The following is a 23545-nucleotide window of genomic DNA, read 5'->3' as shown; positions in this document are numbered from 1 at the left end:
CAAAAGGCGCTAGTGTGTTTTACACGGCGTCTGGTCGGGCTTAGTATAATTTGTGATGTGTTCTGCCGCGATGTTCAACAGCTATCCAACGAAGTACTGACTTTGAAATCAAATTTTACTGCATATCATAAAAACATGATTTTTGTGTCAACTTTGATTACATGCATTCTATACATGTATCGACAAACTCTCTAGTTTCAGATGCGAAGGCCAAAGTACTCTGATTATATTAGATCTTGTTCTGCTTTATTCTGAAAGTAGCATTGCTTGGCTAAGAATGAGGACGTCATTCAACATGTGAGCTGCGGATCATGCCAAACGACCGTCATCCAGTTTTCTGCCACATGTGAAATGCGCTGCTCACTTGTCACGTGACCAGTGAGCGAGAGCGGATAACATGGCGCAGGAAAAAGGGCCAGCAACGCCTCCCCGAGATGATGAGAAGCCCGGAGAAGTGGCAGGAGAAGGGCTGAAACCCGATGGATCGGACCACAGGAGCGACGGCCCTGAGAATCAACGCACGGGTTCTGCAAGAGGAAGTTTGCCAAGCTCAGAGGAACTGGCCCGGGCATCCTCAATGTATCAGTTTGTCCAGGACGGCTTTCATCTCAAGAACTCTTACGAACACAGCAAGAAGTTGACAGAACTAGTAGATGGTAAGCTCGTACAGTCAGTTTTGATGAGGGAGAAAATATTGTATATTTAGAATGTTAAAGAAAGTCTGCAGTCAATTTATGTGTACAAATCTAAGATTGATGATACATTCATAAAAGTATCTTAAAGAGATGGTGTAGTTTTGGTTGAGACCTGTATAATTTCAGGTTTCTAACATTTTTTGGTGAGATAATGAGAAACCTCTTATGAAATATGAAAGAGCATGTAATTCTATGAGGAATTCAACGTTTATTTGATGAAAATTGGTTTTGAAATGGCTGAGATATCCAAACAAGAGCGATTCTAATAAAGTGTGGGACCCACACTTTTATCACGATAGCTTTGTTTTACTTTGTTTTTGGATGTTTCAGTCATTCCAAACCCAATTTTCATCAAGTAAACTTTGAATTCCTCTTAAAATGGTATGTTCTGTACTATATCATAAGTGTTTTCTTGGTATCTCGCAAAAAGTTGAAAGCCCAATTCTCATCTCCACCAATACTGTACCATAACTTTAATAGAAGCCATTTTTTTTTTTTTTTTTTACTGGGTTGTTTTCAGATGGTTGTAACTAGCAGAACTAAATCCAAGAAGTTTGCTGTTATACGGTGACGTTGTTTCTCTTGGGCTGCAGTGTTTAGACATGAAATCTTATTGATGTTAGTTTAACCCGTAAACTGCTGAAGACCACGTCAGAGGCCTCGAGTTAAATTTCTTGTAATTTGTTATTAAGAACAAGAATTTAAATGAAAACTTATGCTATTACACTGAAACTCATTTAGTTTTAACAAACCGAAGCAGAAAAAAATAAGTTTTATCATAAAAGTGAAATTTTGTAGCCAAAAAAGATGTCAAAATATGCATACCAATGTACAACATTAGGTAGAAAATTTCGAAAACAATAAAGGAAATTTTGAAATATGTCATAGTTTTTCATATTTTTAACGACAATTACGATATTTTTCAATAAGAAAATTGGTTTTTGGTGTAGAATATGAAAATTATATTTGAAATTTATTGGTTACGGGTTTACGGGTTAAGTCAGATATAAAGGGATGCTTTACCAGTGTGATGCCTCATTTCACATAATACTGCATTCACTGCATGTAGTCACAGTGTCGTTGATATCTGCTAAAGTAACATGAATCCCACCCCCTTAATAGAAAATGATTGTGGACTCTGTCTCACGAAATGAAATTTTAACATTGGCTCTCTCAAGGTTGCTAAATCATGTTTTGTGAAAGTTTGCAGACCACACATTGGACAATTTTTATGCACTCATTTTTGCAGCATGATTACTATTCTTTTGCTGCTGTGAGTGCACAGAAATTACAGTGCCCAATTTCTTGATGGGTTACTGACCCTCTTTTTTTATCCTTTTTTGGGCAGTCACATATAATCCCAGGACGAAGCAGTTCATCTTCATGGACACAAGAGGAATTACAACATGGTACAAGGATGGGATTGGACACACTGGTGAGATGTCATTCATAATTAAGTCTTTTCATTCAAGATGCCAGTTCTAAAACCCTGTACATGTGACCCGGCACGGCAAAAGGATCCGAAAGTCGCTGACGGCAAAGCCGAGAAAATGGAGTTCAAAGTCAGATCATCAAAGACGGTCAAATCCATTGAATTTCTGTTTTTGGCAAAATTTTGTAGTCTAATGTTTCGTCTATCCTTTGCCAAAATTTGGAAGCTAAAAGAACAAAGGAAAGGCAAAAAATTAGCATTTTTCTTGGCCTTGATTTTTGACTTTCAAATGGAACAAAAACGTGTCTGAGGATTTGAATTTAGCGCCACAGATAGACTGCGCCCCAAGCAACAAAGGAGTGATCCTATTGGTCAGTGCATGGCATCCTGGTTGCTGATTGGTTGTGCACAGACCACAGGTCATGCACAGACCGCTTTTGTTAAGTTTGAATGAACATCATGGATGTTGCTAGGCCCTTACCTTTTATTGTCAAGAGGTGAAAGTTGTCTTTATACCTCCCTATGATCGCGATTGTATCAGTAGGAAACTTTGAAGACGGTTTTCTAGAAACCTTGATTTCCTAGACCACTCAACATGCTCTCATAAAATTGCAGATATCTCCACAGCCAACTTGTACTTTTATGAGTCGTGTTGTATATGAAATTCAGGAAGAAGAGTAAGGGAATAATGTCATGTCATTTTCAGAAAATCAACCTCCCACGACTTCCAAATCCTTTCGTTGTCGCGGGTCACATATGCCCAGGAACTTATCTTAACTTACCATCCTTTTTCAATTTCATCAGCATTTGTTGTGGTAATCCATCTTGACTTGACCCCGTTGTAAAGTTAGCAAGCCCACTCAGGTGTAGCGATGTGCATGCTCTCTATTAACATGTTCCTTACGGGAACCTGGTATACCAGGTTCCCTGGGAGCAACTAATATACGGGAACCTGGTATTACAGGTTAGTGCCTGCTTTCGTGGCCTAAATTCATGTTTCTTTGTGTTATGAAGTCCCCCAAAATGGGTTTAATAAATAGGTCAGAGTTTATTCTGTCAGCACATGTTCTTCTTCTGTTGGAAGAATTTGTATATCACAGTATTTTTATCCTAGGTTGTTCTGATTTAGTTTGCCCTTGCTCTGCTACAAAACTCATATGAACATGTACATTAGCGATTAAAGCTGATCACAGTACTGTAGATATTTGTGTTCGCTGACCCCAGTCATCGCATTTTGTCGCCTGATTTGTGTAGAACAAAAGAGAGTGTGAGCCCATCAGCGCACGCTCTATTCATACATCGCACCCGATCAATATTTCTATTGTTCAAGGGCACATGTAGTTGACTGAGGGGAGGGGATGCATGCACCGCTTGACTGTTTTCGCACAGGTGGATTACCAACCTGTCCGTTCTCTGTCGACGGGCAAAAAGAATCTCGTGTGGGGATATTGAAGGTATTTAGAGAATTGCGGAAGGAACGGGTTAACAGGATGGCTGTGGTGATTCAATAGGGATTAGGGGGATAAAGGTTCAACGTACTCTCTGTTCATTGGCAATCAGCTGCTTGACATCTGTGTCAAGCAATAAACAAAGTACATTGGGGGTAAACAGCCCTTAGGGCAGAGTGTGATATGAGGTCAGACACCAAATGATTTACGTATCTAATCCTCTATATTACTGCACCAGCTCAAACCCGAAGCATTTGTGCCACAGTTTTACAATAAGCATTGGAGAAATTGGTCCAAAATATAATCATTTCTTTTTAATAGTCAAATGAAAGATTGTGTCTGAGTCTTAATAATCCCTGTTGTGCATTGTGGTAGACATTTTGCCTACATAGTGTATATTTTGATATAATGCAATTTATCATGAAGCATATACACAGCAAATGTGCAAAGAGCCCTGCGTTTGATCACACGTATGTTCATGTTACGTGCATCCTATGAACTGTCAGAAAGTAGGAATAAAACATAGCCCATACTGAATATTCATGAGCCAATATAAACACCTGTAAAGTAATAGAATGCATGTTAGCTTCTTCTTCTTCTTTTTTTTAACACATGGAGAATGTAAAAGTTCATCAGTTGTTTGGAACAGAAGAATGACAATGATTTGCACATATCTGCAGTTAAACCTACTTACAAAGGGAGGCATGTGATTTGGCCAAAATGGCAATCTGCTGGAAATGGGGTCTTGAAGATCTGTCTCAAAGATCTGGTATTTGGGCAATTCCGCGGTAACGGAATTACAAATCAGAGAATTTTGGCTCATATTCTTTCACCCTGTATACAGGATTGATTACTTTGCCTTCTCTTGATACATTTAAAAGATGCAGAGGTACTCACACTGTCACCCCAAATACAAATTTGTTCAATGTTCTCACTTGGTTGGTTACAAAGGAGGTCCATGTGCGATGGTAACGGAATTACCAGAGAATTTAGTCACAACTTTAACTCTGACTTTGGGAGTTGTTTCTCTGAAATCTATAACACATACACTGTAGGTTGTTGTCTGATTTCATCTTTGATTGTGTCGACTTCAATTCGGTTGTGTTGTTTTTCAAATATTTCATCACATTTTCCAAGCAGCACGCTTTTTCCCTGTAAAGTCAGTGGTAACGGAATTACTCCTTCTGAAATACACTGGAAAAAATACACATTCTTGGTACTCATGTATTCTGAAATGTCTTGATAAAGATTGTTTGTGCCTTTAGCTATAATATAACCACTAAATAAGTACTCTCTAGCCTTTGACCTTGAACTGCTACAAGTGTATAGGTGCCAAATGAGTTTTTATTGTCAAAAAACATAAAATGTTCATGCTAACGACTGTGATTTCAAGTCGTAACTATGTTAATCAAGATCTTGTAACTTCTAAGTACCACATCCATCAAAATTTGTCTACTTTCAAGTTAAGAATTTCACACTCTGCAGGTAAATGACATCTAAGACACATGGTAACGGAATTACGCTAGAATAGCCCTACACACGTACAATTCTATAAATCCAGTCAACAATACTCAAATTTTCTTGTATTTTTTTTGTTGATATCATGCAAGACAGATTTCTCTGTTTTCTTCTTCCTAAATATGCCAATAATTGACAATATGTGTGAATTACTTACAAGTATTCTACATATAAATATTATGTGCACATGCATAAGAAAATAATAAAAAACTGTCCGGATTGACACTGAATTTAAATCTAAATCATAAAGTGCCAATTTACAGTGCAAGAGCACAGTGTGCAGCCCCATCATTGAACACAATGTTTGATATTAAGGATGAACACTAAAGATGCTTGAAACTTTTAATTTGTTAAGTGAAAAGATGCAGTTGTGGTTCAATGACAAATATAACAAATTACAATTCAATCATAAATAGAAAAGAAAATTTTCTTATATGATTATGGTACCACACCAGTGCTTAATCATTATTATCTATATGTTGTGGCATATATTAATCACTAAAAACTTGTGACATTTTACTAATAGCTGAAGTTGCCCCCTGGTATATACAGAATAATGTAGTGCATAATTTGATAATTCCCTTACAGTGTAAGTCCTACTTAAGCCCACCAAAATAAAATGAACTAAACTAAAAGTAAATAGAAAACAGCAAAATAACTTTAACAAACTACAACTTTTTGAACCATTAGAGTGAGTCCACCAAATTATTTCATTATCATTTCAATTAATTCATAGAAAGGTAAGAGGGCCTCTTCTATCCATCTGCAGCTCACTGTGTTAGAGTTAGATTAATCAACCTGTGAATAATGTTAGTATTTACTTCTGACCACACAAAATTTCCAAATGACGTCTTCAGAAACACAATCATGACTTGACCTATAATTTTCCTACAAGTTTCCTGTCTCTGTCTTTCTTCTTTGACTTTGTCTATTTTCTCATCCTGAGTGTTGCCATATAATTTACTCACAAGAAGTGTGCATCTTCTCTTTTGCAGTAAGTTGTATTTTGACTGCCTGAAAGCAAATTATAAAATACACTGTAATGGCACTTGTATGAAAGGAAACTGGATTGTACAGCAAATGGTAACATGAAGAGTAAAGGTAGAAGTAGAAGCTCATTGACTTTAATATTTAAAATCTTCTTAGGATTGGAAAGTAGAGGCCTAAATGTTACATTTTAGAGCTGTATCACAATTACTGACTGGGTAAATGTTCATCACAAATGGTGTTTTTGTCTTTATTCCTTTTAAAAAGAAAGGATTAAAGAACAAATTTCAAAGGGTAGCAGATGCTCTGTATCAAATGGGCATGAAAATCAAAATACATGTCTCTGTGGAGGAAAGATCTAAGAAACAAATGAAAGAAGGTAATAGTCATACACTTACCATTAAAGATAAAGGACTTGAGGATGAAAACAGGACATGTTCAATAAAAGGTCAGACTATCGACTTGGTGATAATAAAGCCTTTAGCATACAGAAAGATCAAAGGTGTCACATTCAGTGGGCATCCTGTGTCAAGTAATGACTTCTATCACATTATGTATGATCCTTCTCTTAAATTCTTGATCTTTCCTCACAAAAATTATCCTGTTCATTTCTCTCTGTCAGTAGCAGTGCTCTCTTTTCCTTTTAAAGAAATTTTATGTCCTTCCTCTTCTTTGTAACCTTTGTTCAATTTATGCTGCATCACACCCATTCAATAGTCCCTCATCACTATACTTAGATTTTGTATGAAACCATGAGACTTTTTAGCAAGAAAATATACAAATTGATATCTCAGAATTCAGTATGATTTTTAACATTTGAGAATGAGTATCTGTAGCAAACCTTATAAAGTTATCAGTTAGCACAGTCTCCATGTACACATGTAGTTCTTGTACATGAGAGAAGGTGAAGGAAGGGAGGAGACTTTCAGCACAAGAAGTCTTGTCAAGCGTGTACCCTTCACGTCAGGACTCACTGTCAGAGGCATCCAGCTACACTGTATGCTGAGTCATGTCAGTGTATCATACCATACATATATTTCAACTTTCACTCCTTTACTGCCAATCACTAACACTGTTAAGCTCAATAATAATGCCCTGAAGCTATTTCATGAATAGTTCACATACATATTGGCACGAAAGTAGGATATGACATTCTCTTCCATATTAAATGTGCGTGTAATTCCGTTACCATGTAATTCCGTTACCACAATTACAGAAGAACTGAACGAGATATTTCACAAAATGTTTTGTGACTTTTCAGGGAGTCACATGTAGAGAAAAAATTTACAAGGGGAGAAAAAATCAGTGATTAGTTTGTTCAGGAGAAAACTTTTTTCAATTTTATGGTAACGGAATTATGTCAATTTGTCAGTAGATTTTGAAAATTTCTCCAAAAAATATCATAATGAGAGTGACTGAATGCTTCATTAAATGTGATTGTTGAAGCATAGGAATAAAGATGTGGAAGTATGGATAAAGCAGAGAGGTATTTAAGTTGTTTCATTTTAAATTTTCCTTTAATATTGTAAGATTTTAGATAAATACAATAAATAGTCTTCCAACTTCAAAAGTGTGTACAACAAAAACGAGGAAAGTTATTGGTAAAGGGTTTTTTGTTTCCGTAAATACAACAATCCGTCTGTACGGGAAACTGAAATTTCTGAGCATTTACTTAACTTTGAATTTTGCTGTTTTTGCCCTTCCCATACGGAATTGCCCATATAGGTACATGTATATAGGTATAAAGCTATCAGGGTGCTTGTCACTGCTTCGTGGCAGTGCTCCAAAATGATAATCATCCATAAAAAAGGAGCCTAGACTAGACATTATTGATTCCCATTTCTACTTTGAGACATTGGTTTACTCTCTTGTTACCATCAGCAATTAAATTGTACAGTGTTTTTTGCATTTGTTTGATATTGTTTCTGGCAGGGTTAGGTACGTAGTTTGTACTTCTGTCCCAAAGTTCAGGTCTAGGCTGACAGAAGCAAATATCACGTATAGTTGATTTAAAAAAATGTTTGTTTCTCTTGCCAATGCTGGCAAATCACTTTTTTTTCTCTCTCTCTCTTTCTTTTTTCTATTTTTTATTTCCCCACAACTTCTGTAAACAAAATATCTAAAGAAAGGTCAAGTAGATCATTGTGAACAAGTTACTACCAGTCTGATAAACAAGTACAATGGGGAAACGAGGCTTAGCGTGCAAACAATGTGTCATCCTGCAGTTCGGTTTTGGAAGGACAGGAAATACTTGGTTGTATCAATGAGGAAATACAAAGAATATATGTTGATGTTATGCTTTCCAGAGGAAGGTTAAGATGTTATTGTTTGCTTTGTGCAGTACAGACTACCTTGATGATCAAGGAAAATAGTATTTGAGTCAAAACATTTGACCCTTTATGATATGCTTACAAAGGGAGGGGGAGAGATCAAGTATTTGGCTAAATCTCTCCTGGCCGTCATGCTTAGCACAAACAAGAAACCTGACTGAAGTCCTGCAGCTGAAGATGTATTTCAAAATATATGTGACCCGCTACAACAAAATGATCCTAAAGTCGGGCGAGGTCGATTATTTGAAAATTGCATGACACAATTCCCTAATCTTTCTGCTTTAAATTGATATATAACATGTCTTATAAAAATAATCGGCTGTGGAGATATCGATGTTTAAAAGAGCGCATGTCAAGACATCTGGGAAATCACTGTTTCGAGAAAAGCGCCCTAAAAGTTCTCCTTGCGACGCAATCACAATCAAGAGACATGCAAGTCAGTATTCACCTCCGGACAATAGAAGTTAAGCCCTAGCAACCCCCGAAATGCTCGTTCAAACACAGCGTCGGCGGTCTCCTCACCGACCAATCAGTGACCAGGATGTCAGGAGAAGCGGCTAGGCATAGCGCAACCCGCCCGCACGCACCAGTCGACTGGGCAGTGTGCGAGCTTCACGCTTCGGTTAGCGGCAAGCAGCAAACTGACCAATGAGATCACTCTGGTCGTTGTTAGGGGCGGAGCCTATGTGTGGCGCTCACTCCAAATGTTCGAACCAGTTTCTGCTTCGTTGAAACGCCAAAAAAACATGGCCCAGAAAAACGCTATTTTTTGGTCTTTCCTTTCATCATTTTGCTTCAAAATTTCGACAGATGATAGAAGACATGTCAGACTCTAATAATATGTCAAATTCAGAAAATCGTAAGTTTTGACCAATTTTGATGCTCTAACTTCAAACTAGATTTTCACGGCTTCGACCGTGCGCGACTTTAGGACCATTTTGTTGTAGCGGGTCACATATCGTTCTTGTTTGTACCTTCATATGAATGGTTGCACTGGTATGGCAGGCTTACCTTGAGCCAACATTTCAAAGAAGTTGCATGTACATTGCAAAAGGATAGGGAATGCTTTGATATCAATGTCATGTGAAGTTGTCCTGACTTTCACAATATTCTCTTCTTTCATGCTCTCTTAAATTTCTACAGTGAATCGGAGCATGACGTTTCCAAAGTACCAGAACAAACTTCTGAGGAATATTGTTTACACCCGCAAATACAATGTGTATTTTTGTCTTGCCAAGGACTTTTCTCTGAAGGTGAGTGCACGGGCGGAAAAATATATCTATTTATTTCATTTCTGGGTAAAAACCAAAAAAAAAAAAGTACCATGCAATCAATACTATGATGTTATATTGAAGTGACTAATTTTTGTTGGATAAGCAACTCTATTACAATGAAATATATTCTTCTTTCCTCTTCACTATGATCTGTACAGTGTTCTGTTATGAAAGGAGAAAATGACAATCAAACAGAAACAAGGAAAGTGGTGGTGAATCTGTGTGAAAGATAATTTGCAGACCAGTAGAGTCAATGTTGTTGTTGTTGTTGTTGTTGTTGGTGTGTGTGTGTGTGTTTGTGTGTATGTGTATGTGTGTGTGTGCCTGTTATCAGCCAACTGAATGTATTTGAGTTGAATCCCTCTGAAGGAAAGAGTACTAGTATCCAGCTGCTGCACATCTCCCCTCCCTCCCCCACAGGTGCTGAATAAGGACTTTGAAGAAACATGCAATGTCAACTCTGATTTGAGCTCCGTCATGTTCCTCGTATTCAATCCCGTCCGAGATGAACTGATCACAGGTGGTGTCAAGGGAACAAAGGTATGTAAGTGAATGCTCCTGTGAGCTGGTTATAGCTTTCATGCTGTGAAGGATGTCACTCGGTAGTGCAGCTTCCTAGACAGAATGCATGCTGCAATATACTCATTCTTGTGGTAATATGCACAAATATCAATACATGTATTTACATCTGCCAAGTTGGTTATGTTTTCTTCTGGTGTTGGTTAATATGTCTGTTTGCAAAATAACTCACAAAATTGTGCATGGACTTGGATAAAACTTGCAAGAAGAGTTGATAATGACACAAGATATATATGATTCAATTTTGGTAGCGATCTGGGAATTTTTGTTAATCTTTGAAGGATTTGTTTTGTTTTGTTTTGTTTTTTCTATTGGAAGATAAGGTCAACGAACATTGGAGTTCTAACTGGGCATACTTGAGGTTTGCATATGCGCACTAAAGTGCTTGCTCTACTCGGGCAAGGTGCTGGGCAGCTGGAAGCTGATGACGTAAACAAAAGGCTTCCGTATTGGGGAAACTGGGCAATTTTCAGCATGCATGTATGTGTGGGAAATGAGCTGCTTGGCGGAGGTCTGCTACTCTCAAAGTGCTTTTCTAATTTGCAATGTTCTGACTTTCACAAATTCTGCTAATTTCATAGCTGTTGGAATAACGACTTACAAAATTTTGCCTCCTGGAACTCAAATGCATTGTAAGGTGGGAAATAACTATTTTTTCTCGTGAAATGTAATAATACTTCTTTCTCATTCTGTCAGTGTGGCTCTAGATTGCTAATTCCACCACTCACAAATCATCTAGCATACTAGTCCCAATTTGCAAAATACTATGTTTTGTGAAATATGTGTCGTATGCACCAATATGTTTGAGGTTCACACAAATCGCAGTCTACAGTATTTTCGTGGTGGGAAAGTAAAGTTTTCATGCATTTTTCTCAGTGTATAACCAGTGTAAGAATGAAAATATCAAAAGTGCTTAGTTCACCACTTTGCCAATGTAAATTTAAGTACTATTACCAGTATTGCGTTAATTAGCTGTGAAATGAAGAAGAAGAAGACAAGATTGCTTTCAACTGGATCGAGCACCAAAGATTAATTGTTTGAAAATGCCACCTTCACAGTTTTCATTGTGAATCACATTTTCATTGCATTCCATACAAATGAGAGTAACAAAAAGCATGGCAACAGACCTCAGAACAATACATAAAAAATCAAGCAACAGTGTTTGTTTATAGATTATGTTTATCAAATTCAACAATATTGGTATATGTTTCGAATGAAAGTAAGTTGCAAATAGCAATTAAAAAAAAATGTGATAAGAACATAATATTGTTGTTTATGTGCAGTTTCAACCTTCTTACGAAGCCATGCAAACATGAACTTTCTTTCAGATTGCTAAGAACCAGAAGGGGGCAAATTAATAACATCTAGGCCTTCAGCTTTGGCTACAAAGGAAGTTCTTGTTCTCAACTTAAAATTTGCAAATTAGCATGATACATGCTTTCCTATATTTCTATTTGGTCTTGTTGGTGATCATACATGAGAATCCATATACCACATATAACAGTAATTTGAATATAATCAATGTCACTGTGTTTTTCACCTCCTTTGAACTTCCAAAGTTGAAGAGAATCTGATATCCAAATATATCAATGATATGTATTTTACATCAAAGTGAATTATTTTCTCAAATTAAAGTGAATTAGTATCTCATATTTGGACTCCTTCTCAGTCAAGTCTGCAAGACCACAATAATTAGCTTAATGCCAAGAGGCAAGGAAGATTTTCACATCATTGCTATTAAGTACTCTGAATATATGTCTGTGTAGAGTCCATTAGGCCTACTTAGTTTTCCAAAGACTTTGCACAGTGTTGTTCTCAGCTAAAAGAAAGTGTCCAGTCATTTTCATTGGTGAATCACAGTCAAAAGCAACGTCGGTGATTGCTGCTTTAATGACGTTGCTCATTACAGGTCTGGCAGTTTCGTCAGGTTGCAGATGAAGTGTGGAGAGAAATCAAACCAATGGCAAATTACAAGCTGCTGTTAAAGTAAGTTCATATCATTTACTGTATACGCCAAATATTTTGCGAGGTTTTTATTTTTCGCGAATTTTGTGAGTCAGGTGCTATTCGCGAAATTAAAGGCACGCGAAAATAATGACTCTGATCACGCTATGAATGTGATGTATGTGAATACATTTCTCCGTTCAGTACAAGACTCCACAATCTCGAATTTAACCACTCGCGAAATCGTCAGGAAGTTACGATTTGCAAAAATTTAGACTCGCTAGATATATGGCGTATACAGTATGTCCCTACAGGAAGAGAGTGAGGGAAGTTTCTGACTTCCTATGAGAGAAGCATGCCTCGTTCAGTTGTGTGTCTTCTTATCAATTCTTATTTTCTATTGATTTGATTTTAATATTCTACTTCCTCTCCTTCTCGCCAAGGTGATGAAGGAGTCACATTCTCTCTCTTAACGTGCAGTGGGCGTTACCTGGTAACATGGTACATTATACTATATGTCCTTCTGTTTGGAATGTTTGTCTGTAATAGAGCATGAAGGGTGCAAACGTGACACACCATGTGCATTGTTTGTCTCCAGGGGAGCAAGGACAGTGCAAACATGGCACACCACGTGCTTTCTAGTGATATCCTTGTCCATGGCCTCAAGAGACTCATTCACATGCAAATCTGAAACAATGTCATGTTTGTCATGGTCAAGTTTTGACTCTTAACTATTTTTTTTTGTACTGTGGGTGGTGGGGGTATAGGAATCACTCTGATTTCGGGTGGCCGGATGGTCGGTCGATCGGGCGGTTGGGCAGTTGGGCCGTTGCAAAATCTTGTGGATCAAACTACTATCTTTATTGAGCAATTGACCCCAAATTTGGCATGTGTGACTGTTATCAAAGGTAGATGTGGAAGACACCTCTTTCCGTTATTATCGCATAATGCATTGCCATGGCAACGACAAATTTTCATAAAAACTTGTGAATCCAACTGCTCTTTCATTTTTTGAGCAAATTACCCCCAATTTGGCATGTGTGGCCGCTATCAAAGGAAGATGTGCAAGACACCTTTTTGTTTGTATTGCATAATGCATTGCCATGGCAATGGCAAATTATCAAAAAATCTTACAGAATGTTGTGGGTCAAACTACTCTCAGTTTTATAGCAATTCAGGTGAAATTTGTGATATATGATCAAAGTAAAGTGTAGCTGTTCAAGACACCTTTTTTTTGGTGTGTGAATAAATCTGTTGCCATGGCAGCAGCAGTTTTTTGTACCAATCGTACAAAAATATGTGGGTTGACCTTACCCCCTGAGTTTATGAGTACATGTATTTGACATGAATTTTGGTACATGTGACCACTACAGTACCTATGTAGATTTGCAGAACACATCTTCTTCTTTTTTTCTCCATAATCTTTATTTGATTTCTACAATTTCACATACACACAAATGCACACACACAGAGACAGATAGACACACACACACACACACACACCTCACACACACACACACACACACAAACACATATATATATATATATATATATATATATATATATATATATATATATATATATATATATATGTATGTTGACATACATTCATTTATTCATAGCGTAAATAACAGTCTACACTGTATTAACTGCACTTTTTTCCACAGACTGCAACAGTTCAAAATTCAGGATGTGGTTCATACACCATTACTGCCAATACCTACTGCTTGTCTGCATAATGTGTCACTATACACAGCCCAGTCGCTGTTTAAATCGCGACAGGGCTGTGCCAGAGCGGCCCACAACGCAGAGCAAATACAAAAGCGAATATCACGATCGCGTTGAGTTTTGATACTTGACATCATTTTTTGTCACCTCAAACTCATTAGAAAAGATAATCTTCATTAATGAGACTTCATAGCTATACAATGTTATCAATATTGATATACACAATTCACAACTTACTGAAAATAAAGATTATATGCAGCTTGTGCAAATGCGCTAGAAAGTGCCTTTTTTTTCCATGGACTTATCGCGAGGCCTTTCCTCTTCTGTAATATAAGCACGCACTTTACGTGAGTAACGTATAAATTTATATAAGTAACGTATAAATTTTTATTTGATTGTGCACCATGAAATTTGATATCAGCAATACAGCTGTGAACAGCCGTAGGAAGCCATTCAGTAGAGCTAACGGAAGAAACATTGTACCAGTGGAATTGATGTTCTTAATCTCATATATCAACTGTCTATCGCTTATGCATCACTGTCACTACAAAACAAACAAACAAACAAACAAACATACAAACAAACAAACAAACCCCAAACAGCCAATGTAAGGTGCCATTGCCAAACAAAGAAAATATAACAAATGACCAAATAAGGGAGAACAAACTCTTCTCTTCTATTTTGCTCATTTTGTACTACTTGGTCTTACCTAAACCAAAATTGGTGAAATAATTTCCTTTTCACATCATTAGGCAGGCTACTGTACAAGCTGTACACATGTATTTCCTTCTTTTATTTTATGGCACAAAAATCAAAATGTATTCTTCCCCAAACATTTCACTTAATTTGACCAACGTGTCGGCAGTATCCCTATTTGCAATTAGTGCATGGGTGTGGTTAATACAGCATTATTTACAGTACATAATATATATAATACATACATGTACATACATACATATATACATACATACATACACACATACACATTAATACATCTGATTAACAAAATTACTAATTATGGTACTCGGGGTTCAATTTCAAATAGTTAGATTTTTGATTTTTTTTTTTTTTTTTTGGGGGGGGGGTTCCTGTGGCATTTAATTTTGTTTCTCTTCTTTGACCTTTTTTTTTTTTGCTCTATTCATTTTGATTCATTCTGTTTTGATATCTCTTACTCATCACGGTGATTGAGACACCCCTTTCTCTCTCTTTCAACATTTGGTTGGCATTTCCTGTTTATGCATGGTATAAATCTCAGGGATTCTTTTTCAAATGTTCCTCCCCAGAGGAAGTCATGGACCAGGCAAAAAGTGAACTGTCATGTGCACATAAGTCATATTTTTGTCCAAGGTCTTGTACAAGACACATTAATTTGCTAATTCAGAGCAATTTTAGGAATGTGATGATCTAGTTTTGTTTAGCGTTTCTACAGAGTCAATGCATTGATACATAGTATGCCCTATATAACATTCATTCTAGTGTAAACAATATATCAATGTATTTGTGTAAAGCCACAAGCATAGATTTTATGTGGGTACATTAATACAGTAAAGCACATACCTAGCTACACTACATACACACACTCAAAAAAAACCCAACACACATACAGTACATGTATCATATACATTTACATTATGAATATACACATGTACGTGTATCTGCTTTCCCTATGACATCATGTATTCTTTACAAAATTACAATGATACAGATGTGTTTTTCATGTCAAACAGTTGGTAAGTTGCTTTTCCAGGGGTATCTGTCGCATTCATTTTTGGTGAAATCTGATGTGTCATTCTGTGAAAGCCAATTTGTATAATAATGGATCAACATAGTCTGTGTGGAAATTCAGCAAGGAGAAGAGCCTGAAATAAACTGCCAACATTGAGAACCCTGCACTTCTGCATATTATTGGTAGGAGTACTGTTCATCTCCCTCTTCATCTGTCATCCTTACATTGGGAGCGATGCGTCACAGATTTTGTCATCCATTTCCTCGAAACGTTTCCAGGAAGGAGCTGGAATCGGTGAAAGGGAGCTGGATCAAGAAAGTAGAGCTGAACGAGCAGTTCCAGCACATGTACTGCTGTTCCGACACAGATGTCCAGTGCTACGACATGGATGGAAAGCTTCTCTTCAGCATTGAGAAGTATGCAAATTTTGAATCCTTTCTGCTCTGTTTTGTTTTTTGTTTGTGTTGTTTCGATTTGTGTTGTTTTTTGTTTGTTTTTGTTTTTGTTTTTGTGACTGAGAATTGTTTTTGTTTTTGCTTTTGCTTTTGCTTTTGCTTTTGCTTTTGCTTTTGCTTTTGCTTTTGCTTTTGCTTTTGCTCTTGCTTTTGCTTTTGCTTCCACACTGCCAGTACTGATTGGATTGATTCCTGGGGCGGGGGATTGTCTACTCTTCTGTATGTCAACTTGTCTATCAAAAGCTTTTTTTTTTTAAATTTGATATCAATACTTTTGACAGCATCAACCAGTTTTTCATCAAACTTTGCATAAGGATGACAAGGTGTAACAATTAAAGCAATGAAATTATAAGATCTTTTTTGGCAAAATTTTGGTGAAAGTCATGTCAAAGTTCCTCTCAAAAGTTTCACTACTTGTAGAGCCTCAAACTCAAACAGTGTAGATGCAATTCACACTTGGTGCTGAGTAACAGGGTAAAGTCACTTGGGAAATTCATAGCAAAGAGAGAGAGAGAGAAAAAAAAAGTGGCAATAGTTTATTGTCAAGGGCAGTAGTCCCGCTTTAAATTTCACTGTAACTCAAAGTAAACTCATGAGAGTCAGTATGTTATCAAACTTGCTACATAGCTATAGACTGTTGGAGTAACTTTTGAACAAAGTCTAAAAAATGATGGGGGTTGGAGGTCAGAACAAAAATCTGAAGCATTTGTTTTCTGCCTGATGTTCAAGACGGATTCGATGGTATTTCAAATTAAACCTTGTCCTTGGCAATTTACAAAATTCACGAAATTACAACGCACATGAACTTTTCTGGTTTTACAGTATGTGTTGCGCTGGTTTTATTTGAAAGTGTGGCGGCAGTGGTTGTGCTTTGGTGAGAATGGACATTGAGGATTTTTGTTGCTTCGAGGAGGGGGGGGGGAGGGGAATATGTGCTGATTGATTGCAGCTGTGGGAGTTCATGACCTCCTTTTTTGTTTGATTTTCTTCGGGGCGCGGGGCCACGTCTCTGTTTTTGTTTTATTGATTAAGTTGACTTTTGATGGTATTTAAAGTATACCACTGAGGAAAATTTTCCTGAAGTTTGATACTTGAATTCTCTGTGTAAAATTTCGAATGTTTTGATCATCATTTTTATGCATAGTAGGACCTCGATTATCTGGCCACGTCGGGACGGTGGGTGTCTGGATAATTGATTCGGCTGGATAAGAGAAATATTATAATTAGAAACACTTTCTAGCATATCATGCTAGGGGTATTACTAGTACATGTTATTACCAATTTACTTATAGTACGATTATCTCCATGGCATTGTCAAGTTTCATACTTCAAAAATTGGTACGGAAGTAAAACGAAATACAAGTATAATATCCCTTCATGTCTTGATTATTTGATTTTGACCGACAATGAGATCGTGATTGTGTCTCGTCGAATACTGCCGGTACATTGTACTGTAACCACTGCTATACACTCAGTGACACTGACAAGCACGGCACCAGTCATTGACATCGTCTCATGAACTGACTCAAAAGTTACAGTCTGCTGCGATGATTGGAATATGTGTCTTGAAGTGTATTCATAAGATAATGGTTGAACTTTTGTTTGTTTTGAGTGATATTTGACCCTGAAAATACTCAAAAGCATTAAAAAAAATGTCAGCCAGTCAATGTTCTGATAACAGAGAATCAGGATAATCGATGACCGGGTAATCAAGGTCCTACTGTACATGAAATTATTCCCGTTATATGTCAATGTATATTTTTGGTATACGTTTGTCTGTGCAAACTGACATTTGATCATCAGCCAGATTTTGATATTAAAAGACCTTTTCAATTCAATATTCGTTATTTTGCACACACACAAAAAGAAACCTTTCATGGTAATCACTCATTACTTCCTTGACATTTACTGTACTGTGTATCACCAGTGGTAGGGTCCAGTGAGCTACAGTAGCTCAAAGGCGTTGCCCAGAAAATGAAACCTCAGACTTTCTATCATGAGACCCTTTTTTGGAGTGGTCCTTTAGGCAGGCTTTACCATTTTTTTATTCAACATTCTTTACTTTCTGATTGTCTGCTATACTCTATTTCCTTGACATTTTTGTACCAGCCTGAGTTTTACTTTAACCTGTATGTATGAACTCTAATGTCATAATCTTTTCTTCAGCATTCTTTGCTGTCTGATTGTCTTGGTTATAAATGTTAAAATGGTTGGCTGTCCTTTGATTACTCCAAACTGTTATCTAATATACTCGGTTCAATTTCAAATGTCAATGCTCATACACTTAGAGACTCTGTGTCAAGTAATGCAAGCCTGAATCTTCTACTTTCCTCTTTTTTTTTTCCACCTTTAAAGGGACTGTATAGTACTGGGTGAGGTGGGGATTCATGTTTTGAACATTCCTAAGTGAGATAATGAGAAACCTCTTATGAAATATGCAAGAGCATGTAATTTTGAGAAGGATTCAACGTTTATTTGATGAAAATTGGTTTTCAAATGGCTGAGATATCAAAGAAAGTGATAATAATAAAAGGCAACAGGCCACGCCTTTTATTAGAATCTCTTTGTTTCACCTTGTTTTTGGATATCTCAGCCATTTCAAAACAGATTTTCATCAAACAAACTTTTGATACCCCTTAGAATTTCATGCTCTTTGACATCTCATAGAGTGGTTTCTGAATATCTCGCAAAATGTTATAAAAGCTAAATCCCCACCTCCCATGTCTTACACACTGATGTTCAAATTGACTGTAACAAATATAGCTTGACTAGGCTCAAATAAACAGAATGGTAGAGATATCTTCAAGGTCAGACCATAATTTGAAAAGAGAGTTAACAGGCTCAGACTCACTTAACTGATTCATGCATACTTGAAGCTTTGAAAATTCCATAACCTCCTGATTTCAAATCCCATTTTGATGAAAGCATGGCCATTCTCATTGTCTGATTTTAGTCTGTTTGTCCAAACCAGCTTTAGCGTGGTGTGAAATTTGCGCTTGCTTTCAATCAGTGCTTGAAAGTGTATGCTCTGATGGGGTTCATTTTTCTGTTCATAGCCTCTGTCCCTGACAATCTCAACCCAATCAAAATCATTGCACTAACTCACAAATGCTGCATATATCCTTTTGTTATTCTTGCATCATCTTTATCATATTATTATTGTGGTTTCAGGGCACACACAGCACAGATTAATGGCTGCAAATACTCCCCTCAGGCCCGACTGCTGGTCACGTGTTCCAACGATCATGAAGGTACGGTCGCCAACGAGTACAGCTATCACATCAAGTGAATGTGTTGCTTTGATTGCTTGGGGTTCTTGCTTGTTTGTTTTGTTTGTTTTTGTTTGTTTGGTGTTCAGCAGGATGGGTTCAGCTACATTTCTAAATCGAAAAGGCAGGCCCGATTTAGAAATTGGGTGGTTTACACAGTCACTATAAAACACTTATTGTAGCGTTTGATAATGTTACTGAAGTGATAAAATGTGACAGTTTTGAAGAAATTAGAGTACTTGGATGACCCAACCATGGGGCACACAGAGCCCCCCCCCCCCCCCAAAAAAAAAAGAAAAAAAAAAAGAAAAAGAGAAGAAAATAATATAATAAGTAGATGAATAAATGAATGAAAATGAAGGAATCATTAAAAAGCTTCTCTTGAACCAGAAGTTATAACAAGATCAAGCTTGGCGCTATGATTTAATACTTTGGTGACTATTGTTTTAAGTTCGGGGTGGATTCCAGGGGGAGGGGGTGCAAAGTGGGGTCCAAATTTGACATTTTAAACTTCTTCCTGTAAACCCTGTGATGGATTTTCACTCAACTTGGCAAGTAGCGTTATTTGGGTAATAGGATATCTCAATTTGAGGCCAGTTTGCACATTTTGATTTTTTTTTACGCTTGGTCGAATTTTCAGCAAACTTGGAAGTCAGTATTGCCAGTGTGATAGAATATACAAATGGACACCATGCCCTACTGGAGGTCCTTCAGAGTGCCTTAAGTTTACTATGTTCTTCTTTGGCCATGATCTGCATGAATGTATGGAAAGTGAACTTCCGATACTGTGGGGAAACAGGGGAATGGAGCGTGTGTCCATGTTTGTGTGTGTGTATGTGTGTGTGTGTGTGTGTGCCTGTGTAAAACAAAAAAACAACTTAAAAAATGAGTGTTTGAGCATTTTTAGAATGAAATGGCCTAGTACTGTGCAGGCATGGCTTCAATTAAGATGGCAATGAAACACTGATATTTTAGAATGAGATCAGGGCCTGTCACATCAGTTAAAACCGAGTAATCTATTGCATATCAAGGCAGTTAACCTTTTCCTTCAAAGTCCATTAGATGGATGCACAAACCACTGCTGTAACTGTAGAAAAAGCCAAGATGCTCAGAGCTTGCGTGCTGTTGCCTGGCGGTTGGCATGGCAACTGCAAATGCTGAAGGTTACTATCCTTGCAACGTGCAGAATATAATGGGCCTAGATTGTCACTTGATCTTGCTTGGTTGATCTATAATGACTTTTTATCTCAGGAGCTGCAAAAAGTGGTGGGGGTGGGGGGTGGGAGAGCAGTTGGCTTAGGGTTGTACCCCTCCCCCAACACCCCCCCCCCCCCCGACACACACACACACACACTGACACACTTTTTTGGAATAAAAAAGAGAATAGAACAAAAATCTGAAGACAAAAAATCACAATAAATTCCGTGACTTTTCGAGGGTAATTGTGTCCAAAGATTACTGTAAAAGTGGAAATTTTCGCGCAACCAGAAAGTAGCCCAAAAATATAAGCATGGGAAGATTTTTGCTTGCCATATGTTTTAGTAGTTAATGTTTTGATTCTGCTGAATTAAAAACATGTGAAACTCTTCTTACCTGGTCGAACGCGAAAAATTAGTCACTCAAAAATGTCCACTTTTACAGTATTCCCATCTTAGCCAGGGATATGGAACCATTGACCCTTGACCCACAGCCCACAGCCCCCCCATCATACACTAAAAGGCATTTCACAGCCCCTGTATCTTACTAGCCAAAGAGCTCAGAAGGTATCAGGTGTCTTGAAAATCAAACTTACTTTTTCAGATGTCATTTTCAGATTTTGTGTGATGCTGAAAGCACTTATCGAGATGTCTGAATAGTTCGTATCTGTCCATGTGTCTGTGTGACCATCCATGCATTTATATAATATAGCCACAAATCTTTAACTGGAGGGTGATGATTCAGTGGAGAAGAAACCTGACTCCTAATTGGAGGACCGGAGTTCGATTCCCACCAAGTCCTTGGACAAGATGTTTTTACCCACCATGTCCTTCTCGACCCAGGTTTATAAATGGGTACCTTGCAACGCTAGTGGTAATAATAATGGCAGGACCCTCTGGTAGAGCAGTGGCAACACTGAAGAGGCTACCCTGGGTTGGGTAAAGAAGACATTATCATTATTATTATTATGTGCCAAAAATCCTGGTAAAACTTGTACTGATACTATCATGCATTCATACATTTTGTATTTTCGTATGATCTAGTCTTATACACTTTTGCAGGTGCTCAGATTTAGATAAGGGAAATCACAAGGTCAGATATTATAAAGCATTGATTGTTTTCAAATGTATCGACCACAGTTAAAGGACGCAATATTATCACATGAGAACTTGGTTTGAGTACAGGTGAGGTGGGGTCAAGGTGAGGGTCATGTATCAGTGGCAGAGCTTTTTCTATAACTGTCAAAGCAAGTTATATTGAGAGCTAATTTGAGCACAGTTTTGTAGGAGATCTGGATGACACAATGGCAATGAACAATATTTACCCAGTCTTGGAGAAGAATAAACTGTGACAGTTATTACACAAAAATCAGATTCAGATTTAGATTTGACTTAGTTATCTCAACTCTGGTTCATTTCATTAAAAAAAAGAAAAGAAGATAAGGTAAAAAATTGAGAGGTGCAGCAAGTGTTAAAAGGCTTTTTCATTCATCAGCTCATTTTGCTCCCCATTGCCCCCATGCTGTCTATTCTAGTCAAGGTATGGAGCCTCAATGGTGGTCTCATCAACGTGTTCCGGGGTCACTCCAAGCCAGTCACCAATGTCGTGCTCCACCCGGAAACCTCCATGCTGGTGTTGACCTCTTCCCTGGACGGCTCCATCAAGATTTGGTCCCTGGACATCATGGAGCTCATCTACAGGTGAGCTGTACTACTTGGGTTGTCCCATGTCAATGTCCATGCCATCATGGTAGGACCTGGACCATATGTTCATGTACATAGCAATTGATTTGGTAGGGATTTTATCCAATTCATTCTTGCTCATTTAAAGCATTGTAGAAGAAAACCACAATAGGCTGTATTGTCCACTCCGTGCCTCCCTCCCCCCCCCCCCCAACTCAGGTGGGCAACCATACACATGATTATGCTTGTTCCAGATTCTTAAGAAATAACCCCTTTAGGGATGGGAATGAGTCAGGATTGTGACTCCTTACATGAAACACAGGCTTTTGGAAGGGAAGCCATAAAAATCACCCCCGTCACAGGTTCTTGGAAGGAAAGATTGCAAAATTCCCCCTTAAATGATGGTAGTTTCAAGGTGAAGAGTGTTCATACGTAATTTCAGCCCTTGCATGGACATGAATGTCCTTAGACAGTCGCAGCGGATGGATGCAATTAACTCACTGTTTTCATTTTGACCTGACCTCGCTTTCCTCTTGAATAAACACGTTTCGCACGAAAACTGCTTGGAAAGTGTTGCAGCAAAACTGCTGTAACTTTACTATTTATTCATATTTTTTGATAATCCAAACGGTTATATGAAAAGTAAAAACCTCATTTTAACCTGCCATTATGTTACCTTTTTTAAATAACGACGATAAAATATTCCAAAATGGAGCATAACTTCACTCTCAAAACGGAAAATAATTGTCTGAAATCGTTGCTAAAATTTCACATTTTGACTTCGTGAACAACATAAAACTTTCAAGTATGTTACTAAGTATGTATTTCTTTACGGAACTCTGAAATATCACATTCAAGAAGTCATGCGTCCGGATATGTCTGGAAATAATCGAGAGAGGTGCACTTTCTACCTTCGTTCCGAGCACAAAATTTCATAGTCATTCGCACACGGGAAGACAGGGTACAGTCCCACGTACCCACATCTTTGTTGCTCTCACGTCACCTGTACTTTAGTGCCGTACAGCACTGCTGTACTCTGATCGTAACTTGTACCGGGAATTCGTAGTTGTAATGTTACTTACTAGTGCAGTAAAATCTGCGTAAAGTCCGAATAATTCAATGTCATGAATTTGCAACTGGTATCATAGCTGATAGATATTCACATTTTTGCTACTTTCTTTTTAATAGGCCAGGGCCCCGTTGCTAGAAACTTTGCGTTTAAACGCAACTTGCAACTGATTGTCACTGGCCAATCAAAATCATTGTTGCGTGCATGTC

At 37.6% G+C, this 23545-nt stretch overlaps 1 protein-coding gene across 1 annotated transcript in view; it reads left to right on the top strand.

Moving 5' to 3' along the window:
* Nucleotides 1-397: 397 nt before the first annotated feature.
* The window catches only part of LOC139732135 (uncharacterized), a 108245-nt gene continuing 85097 nt past the window's right edge, over nucleotides 398-23545 (top strand). Inside the window, exons 1-8 of the mRNA XM_071643009.1 lie at nucleotides 398-656; nucleotides 2044-2130; nucleotides 9554-9663; nucleotides 10105-10224; nucleotides 12173-12249; nucleotides 15943-16080; nucleotides 19291-19370; nucleotides 22120-22285. Coding sequence (XP_071499110.1) covers nucleotides 398-656; nucleotides 2044-2130; nucleotides 9554-9663; nucleotides 10105-10224; nucleotides 12173-12249; nucleotides 15943-16080; nucleotides 19291-19370; nucleotides 22120-22285 — 1037 coding nt within the window. The remainder of the gene's footprint in view (nucleotides 657-2043; nucleotides 2131-9553; nucleotides 9664-10104; nucleotides 10225-12172; nucleotides 12250-15942; nucleotides 16081-19290; nucleotides 19371-22119; nucleotides 22286-23545) is intronic.

Source organism: Diadema antillarum, unplaced genomic scaffold (assembly GCF_040938485.1).
Source record: "Diadema antillarum isolate AM-2024a unplaced genomic scaffold, OU_Dant_1.0 seq00000400_RagTag, whole genome shotgun sequence".
Lineage (NCBI taxonomy): Eukaryota > Metazoa > Echinodermata > Echinoidea > Diadematoida > Diadematidae > Diadema > Diadema antillarum.
This window is presented reverse-complemented; position numbering and strand designations above follow the sequence as displayed.